Source organism: Panthera pardus, unplaced genomic scaffold (assembly GCF_024362965.1).
Source record: "Panthera pardus isolate Hobbes unplaced genomic scaffold, ASM2436296v1 HiC_scaffold_13, whole genome shotgun sequence".
NCBI classification, from domain to species: domain Eukaryota; kingdom Metazoa; phylum Chordata; class Mammalia; order Carnivora; family Felidae; genus Panthera; species Panthera pardus.
Window position 1 is genome coordinate 35,511,687 of NW_026526688.1, and position 7,463 is coordinate 35,519,149.

The following is a 7,463-nucleotide window of genomic DNA, read 5'->3' on the forward strand; positions in this document are numbered from 1 at the left end:
AACAACTCCATCCCACCGCCCCGCGCGGTACCAGCGCGCTCTCCTAGAGCGCACCTAAAATAAACACACTGGCGGCTATTGCTTTTTCCACCCTGCGCTGCGCGCTTTACGCTTTGCGTGCAGTTGCTTCCCTCCTTCCTCTCTCCTCTCGAATTTTCCTTCTTTCTTCTCTTCTATTTCTCTCTTTCTCTCATTTTTTTTAAGATTCGCGAGCGTTGCGGGCGCCGCACGTTGGCTGCGGCCCGCTTCCTGCTTTCTAATGTTCCATTGTGAGGAGCTTCCATTGTGACGTCGCGCCCCTTCGGCTGGGCTTTGTCTGTCCATATATGGGCAGCTACGTCACGGAGCTTTCCCGGGGCTCAGATAAATAGGCTGGTGGAGTTCCCTGGCTGGGAGCTTTTGGGCAGCAGTGAGCTTGCTAGGAAGCGGCGGGGCTGGTGGTGGTGGTAGCAGCGGCAGCAGCAGCGGCAGAGGCGGCGGCGGCGGCAGTGGCGGCGGTGGCGGTGGCGGATCGGGGGGCGGGGGGGCCGCCGGCGCGCATCTGTTTGTGAGATCAATACTGAGGCCGCTTCCAACCCCTCGGGCCGAGATTCCCCCAGCCCAGGCCCACCCCCACCCCCCGCACACGCCCCCCCCCCAGCCTCTTTAAGGCACCAGCTGAGGCACCCAAGAGGATTACCCCCCTTTGCCCTCTCTCCCACCCACCCCAAAAAGAGAAGATCCCCTCCCCTGGCCCACCCCTTCCCCTCTTCCCTCCCCCTCCCCCCGAACTTTCCCTCTCGCATGCTTTTCCCCTGCACCACGGATCGCCTCTCCGATGCCGCTTGCCTGGAAGCTGCGTTAGGAGCGAGCGGCGGCGGTGGCGGCGGTGGCGGCGGCGGCAGCTCGGGAGTGCTATGACCGGCAAACTCGCCGAGAAGCTGCCGGTGACCATGAGCAGTTTGCTAAACCAACTGCCTGACAATCTGTACCCCGAGGAGATCCCCAGCGCGCTCAACCTCTTCTCTGGCAGCAGCGACTCGGTAGCCCATTACAATCAGATGGCTACAGGTAAGGGCGGCGGGGAGGCGGCGGCGAGGCAGCGAGGAAGGAGAGGGAGAGAGAAGAGGAGGAGGGAACGAGCTATCGATGGATGGATGGATGGATGGGTGGATGGATGGATGGTGGATGGATGGATGGATGGATGGAGAGATGGGGGGCGCGCTCGGAATTTTCCAGGGGGCGAGTTGCTTTTCCCACCCACTCCTCCCGCCCTCCCCGATCGGGAAGGCTCGGTTGGCGACGCCACGATAGAGGCTTCGGTTCTCCCGGGTGGGGGCAGCCGCCGACCAGAGGGAGGTAGGTGCGAGCGGCTCTGGGGTTCTCCACTTAAGGGGCGCGATCGCCAGGCTGCGCGCAAGGCGTGGTGCTATCGCCCCCTTTCCCGGGAGGAGCCCAGCGTCCCTTTCACCCGCGCTCCCCCCCCCCCTCCTTACTCCCTCAGCCTCCCACCCGGGATGGAGCCATGTGCGGCGTGGAGTCCCCGCGGTGGGAGAGGTACTGCGACGCTGCCTTTCCGGGGCGTTCAGCAACGCCGTGGGGGTGTGGGGGACGGCGGGGAGAGGGAGGGGGTCCACCCGCGCGGGGGCCGTCACGGGGGGCGATCCCTTGGCCGTAGAGCTTGGGAAGAGTGGCCACTCCCGCCATAGAGGCACGGGCCGGTTTTCCGCCGCCCTCCACCCTCACTAGCTGAGGCTGGGCTTTCTCCCCCCCAGCAAGAGCCGAAAGCTCCTTCGGGCCTGGAGAAGGCTGGGGCCCTGGAAGGCTGCGGGAGAGCTCCCTTTGCGGGCAGAACCCCTCTACGCGCCGAGGACAAAGCGTCGGAGCGCTCCGGGTCAGCGACCCGGGCGCGGTGCGCACTGGGGGCTTCGTCGGGGCAGGAAAGGCGCGGCGTCCCGGCGCGGACAGGGCTAGGGGAAGAGGCCGAGTTGTGTGCGCTAGAGAGCGAGAGCCCAGCGCGCTCCGGGTCTGAAACTACCTGTAGCTGCAGCTACCTGCCCGCCCCACCTCGGAAACAACAACAATGCTTCTCGCGCGCGCGCGTGTGTGCGTGTGGTACGTGAGTGTGTGCGCGGCGTGTGCGGTGTGTGTGCGGCAGCCACTCCACACCCCGATCCGTAGTATTTTGCTGTATCCAGGTTGCGCCCGGGAGCGCGGCACCGCCCGCTTTGCGCCGGGGCGCAGCTGTCCTCCTACCCCATGCGCTGTTCACTCCACCCGGCCGCACCCTCCGCACCTGAGCAAGGACCCGGGCGCCCCGGTCCGGGAGCCGTCTCGGCTTCACTCACCCCTCCCCTCTCTTCCCCGCTCTCCGCAGAGAATGTGATGGACATCGGTCTGACCAACGAGAAGCCCAACCCGGAACTCTCTTATTCGGGCTCCTTCCAGCCAGCCCCCGGCAACAAGACCGTGACCTACTTGGGAAAGTTCGCCTTCGACTCCCCTTCCAACTGGTGTCAGGACAACATCATTAGCCTCATGAGCGCCGGCATCTTGGGAGTGCCCCCGGCCTCAGGGGCACTCAGCACGCAGACCTCCACGGCCAGCATGGTGCAGCCACCGCAGGGCGACGTGGAGGCCATGTATCCGGCGCTGCCCCCCTATTCTAACTGCAGTGATCTCTACTCGGAGCCTGTGTCTTTCCACGACCCCCAGGGCAACCCTGGGCTCGCCTATTCCCCCCAGGATTACCAATCGGCCAAGCCGGCCTTGGACAGCAACCTCTTCCCCATGATTCCTGACTACAACCTATACCACCATCCCAACGACATGGGCTCCATTCCGGAGCACAAGCCCTTCCAGGGCATGGACCCCATCCGGGTCAATCCGCCCCCTATTACCCCTCTGGAGACCATCAAGGCATTCAAAGACAAGCAGATACACCCGGGCTTTGGCAGCCTGCCCCAGCCGCCGCTCACGCTCAAGCCCATCCGGCCCCGCAAGTATCCCAACCGACCCAGCAAGACCCCGCTCCACGAGCGGCCCCACGCGTGCCCGGCGGAGGGCTGCGACCGCCGTTTCAGCCGCTCGGACGAGCTGACCCGGCACCTGCGCATCCACACGGGCCACAAGCCCTTCCAATGCCGGATTTGCATGAGGAGCTTCAGTCGCAGCGACCACCTTACCACTCACATCCGCACGCATACGGGCGAGAAGCCCTTTGCCTGCGAGTTCTGCGGGCGCAAGTTTGCGCGCAGCGACGAGCGCAAGCGCCACGCCAAGATCCACCTCAAGCAAAAGGAGAAGAAGGCGGAGAAGGGGGGTGCGCCCTCTGCGTCCTCGGCGCCCCCCGTGTCCCTGGCCCCTGTGGTCACCACCTGCGCCTGAGGCTTCGGCCCCCAGATCCCCACTTTTCCCCTCCAGTGTCTCCCAGCTGCTCGCCTGAAAGCAGCGGGAAAGCTAGCCACGGAGGCGCAGGGGCCGCGCCCTGGCCTCTCCATGGACGTAAGGTCCCTTGTTCCCCTTCGATGTCCCCCGTTTCCACCCTTTCACGCCGGCCAACGGTCGGGGGCCAGGGCAGGAGGCGCCCTCCCTTCGCTGCCCCCCCCCCCCAACCAAGGCGTGGGGGCGGAAAGGTGGCGTCTAGCCCGCTTTGTTCAGTTCGGATCGTCTTGATCCTGGGGCCGCTGGGCCGCGCCAAGGACCTGCGGGGGACTGAAGGCGGGGCCCGTCCAAGCCTCGCCCGACCCAAGCACCTCACGGTTCCCCCCACGTCTCCCTCGGTTCCCCCTCGAAGACCCGAGAGGGGGAGGGGGTAAGGAGCGCACCAAAGCGCAGAGCTTGCTGCCCGCCGCACGCACGCGCGCCTGCGTGCGGGGATGCGCGCGAGTGTGCGTGCTCGCGTGAGTGTTCTGTGTGTGCGTGTGTGTGTGCGCGCGCGCGCACACACGTGTGTGTGTGTGTGTGTGTGTGTGTGTGTGTGTGTGTGTGTGACTCTTGAGCTGAGCTGGGCTGTGTCCACCCCAAACTCTTCCCCACATCGGGTCCCCAGGCCGCTGGGGGAATGTCCCAGGTTGGGGGCCTGCACGTGGCCGGATGAGACGGTCTTCCATCTGCTCGGAAATAATGTTTCTTACAGAAATGCCTCGGATGCCGCCGCCGCGGTGCTGCTACCGCCGTTTAGGGTTTGGCCTCTCAGCACCCCTCCTTTTCCGAGCGCTTCCCTCTTAGGCCTCAGGGCAGTTTGATCTGCTGGGAGAAGGAGCGGCCATCACTAAGCCTGCCTTTTAACCAACAGATTTCCTCAACCCCACTTTTTAAACTCTACGTTCCTGAGTTTGCCCTCTGCCCTTTCTCCCGCTCCACTCCCTTCCCTCTAAGCCTTCTCCCATCTCTTTCAAAATCTTCTTCCGGAAAGGCAGGCCTCAACCAGCCACCTTTTACCATCTTTTTGTTTTCTCTCGCTCATACCCATTTCTCCTCCCGCCCCCCCCCCCCCCCCCCCCCCCCCCGTGATGGGAAAGCAGGCTCATGTTTCATCCTTTGCCATCCCCAACACAACAGGTAGAATTCAGATCTATGTACTGGGGTGTGTGTGTATGTATGTAGGTGTATATACACACATATATACATATATACATATATACAACATACATACACACAATAAAATCTCTAAGGTACTTGGCTATCCAGTGCAGTGCACCGGCATAAAGAGAATTTGTAGGTATATAAGCTTTAAATGATTTATTTTTTATGAAAAATGTAACTGATGAGATTGTATCTACATAGGTGTGTGTATGTATACATGCACATATATATGTATGTATGTATACCCACATATACACACATGCACTCATCTCTGTCCAAATTTTCCTCAAAGATATGGGTATTTTTGCATTAATCCATATTGCTGAATGAGGCATATCTTTTCCATACCCCGGTCTCACCTACTCCCCGCCCTACCTCACCTCTTCTCAGGCACCCCCTCCTCCCCAGCACTTCCCCCCACACAGGGGTGACTCTTTTGGAGTAGTAGGGAAGGTTGCTCTCTGACACAGCTTCCAGCACAGTCTTGACTGAATGTACTGTTCCCTCTTAGCGTGTGGTCACTGAGCTGCCCAGAGAGAAGGAACAAAGGTCTGGAGTTTACAGAATGTCTGTTTTTAAAGTCACTTTATGCGTTTCCCACTTTTTTTTTTTTTTTTAAGAAAAAAAAAAGCACCGGGTTTTTGTTTTGTTTTGTTTTGTTTTGTTTGTTTTTTGGGTTTGTTTTTGTTTTTTTGGTTTTTGTTTTCTTTGGTGGTGGATAAATAATACTAAAAGGAGTCTAGTGAAAGGGACAAAAAAAAAAAAATCAAAGAGCAGGGGGCTTGTGAATTTCCAGGTACTTGGACTTTTTGTAGAAGGAGAGAGAAGAGGACGAAGTTTGCCAGGAGGGCCCATATTTTTTCAGCTGAAGGGTAAAATCTTTCTTTGCAGAGACAGTATTTTGCTGAATACTTTTTATAATGTGATGATTATTAAAAACAAAATTTTTGGTCACTTCAAAGCTGGAAGGAGGAATCAAATATCCTTTAATATTTTTTCCTTGCTCCTTCTGGTTTATGCATGCCACTGCATGATCATCTGAGTTTTCCTTTGTTTTAATAAAACTGTTCTCAGACATTTAAGCTTAAACTAAGAGAAAAATAACTTTGTTGCCAAAAGGTTGTGCTATCCAGATTTTTTATATGTCTGCATGTTTTAAAAAACAACAAAAGAAAATGCACTCTAACTTATGTGAACTGAGAGAAAAAAAATCAGGTTTTAAACAGGAAAACCTATGGGGAATGATATTTTTTGAAAGACTTTTGTATAAAGTTGAGTACTTAGAAAAAGACAAACCAGATGTAATATATTTTGTGGATGTTTTTATTTCTTGGATTTATAGTACCTTATACTAAGGTTAACAAAATATGCTTGATATTGTGAAAAGGTGAAATTCTTCACCAATATTTCATTTGCTCCTTTGTCACATTGTTATGCCAATATAATATAGTTAATGAAAACAGCATTTTTAAAAACCGAAATATTGAAATGGTGTAATGTTGTACCATTTGCACTGTGAGCAAATGCTAATACAGTAAATATATTGTGTTTGCTGACAATCAGCCGGCCTATAAATCTCCTTATTTTATTTCTTGTTTTCATAGTATAAAGTTTTGGTTTGGCCTGTTTTTTGTCTCGTTTTGTTTTTGGCTGATGGTTGGCTCGGTAGCTTCCTATGCCTGGTTTTGCTGTGATTGCTCTGTAAATTCAATGTAAAACAAGGAATTTGGCAATGTTAGAAGCTGGTCAGAATTTTGCGCGCTCCGGTGTTTCAAGTCCAGTGTCGAGTGTTTACTGTGGTTCTAGGAGGATAGGATTCTCCTCCACCCTTCTGGGAGTCTCACACCGCCAGAGAGATTAGGCAGATCAGATAAACTCATGGGAATCAGGACTAGTGACTGGAAACTTCTAGAACCTTTCTTCCTGATTTCTAATGGGTATTGAGGGTGGAAGGGAGGGGATCTTCTGGCTTATGAACTATCTCTCTCGAGGTAACAGGGGCACCAGAACAGGACCCTATAGAGTCACTACAGCCACACTGAGTAGTGCTCTTGCTAAAGGTTTTGAAGCCTGAAAAACAGGTGGAGACTTGACAGGGGTTCTTCAAGGTTGGCAAGATAACCAGAGAGATTGGAGGCTCTGCTGTGGTCAGATAATTGGGGAAAATCAGATTTAAAAATTATACAACTTCAATCCCACTTGGACAGGACTCTCAAGGCCTCACTGTTTGTAGCTGCCTGAGAAAGATGGTCTTGGCTGAAAAAGCTGCTCTTATGAACTACCCAGGAATCCGATGCTTCTGAGAGAAGAAAGAACATTTGGGATTTGGAGAACATACAGGGAATATTTTATATAGCATTAACCCCTTGCATCATACAACTTCTATCTCCCATAAAAGTGATGCTTCCCTTACTCTATGAGCTTTCTTGCCCAGAACCTTCCCCTTTCATAACTGAGTTTATTTGCCAGCCCTAGAGCTTTCTCTCATTCTCTGAAAGAGATACATACCCTCCACTTTTCTTCATGTGTCCCCGTCTCCATCCTGCTCCCCCACCTTATTTCCCATTAGGTTTTAGAAACTTCTACCCTCCTGAGACTTGTTCTAGAACAGTCTTTGGACGGATCAGTCCTATCTTCTCCCTTTCTTCCTACCTGCCCTCTAAAACACTCACTCACTTGGGCTTCTGTGTCATGTATTTCGCATATCATCTGCCTCATTGAAGCTTAGGGGCTTGGTGTCTGATACTGGGCTATGTAAATGTAGCACCACATTGCAACTGGGGGACAGTGTCTCCATGCCTGAAGAAACCATACAGTGACAGGAACTTCTCTTGCCGCCCCAGTCAGGCCCATCACACTGAAAAATGTGGGTGGTATTTCTGTTTGGCTGTAGTTAC

At 54.6% G+C, this 7,463-nt stretch overlaps 1 protein-coding gene across 2 annotated transcripts; it reads left to right on the forward strand.

Annotated features, from left to right (window-relative positions):
* The first annotated feature begins 393 nt into the window (after nucleotides 1–393).
* Nucleotides 394–6,194, forward strand: EGR3 (early growth response 3). Of its 2 annotated transcripts, none has more exons than XM_019466954.2 (2): nucleotides 394–1,050; nucleotides 2,357–6,194. In XM_019466954.2, exons 1-2 carry the CDS (start codon nucleotides 897–899, stop codon nucleotides 3,364–3,366), a joined length of 1,164 nt encoding a protein of 387 aa, XP_019322499.1. In that variant the 5' UTR covers nucleotides 394–896; the 3' UTR covers nucleotides 3,367–6,194. The 2 variants fall into 2 exon arrangements, with proteins under 2 accessions (XP_019322499.1, XP_019322500.2); XM_019466955.2 differs by lacking the exon at nucleotides 394–1,050 and adding an exon at nucleotides 1,158–1,536.
* Nucleotides 6,195–7,463: the final 1,269 nt, after the last annotated feature.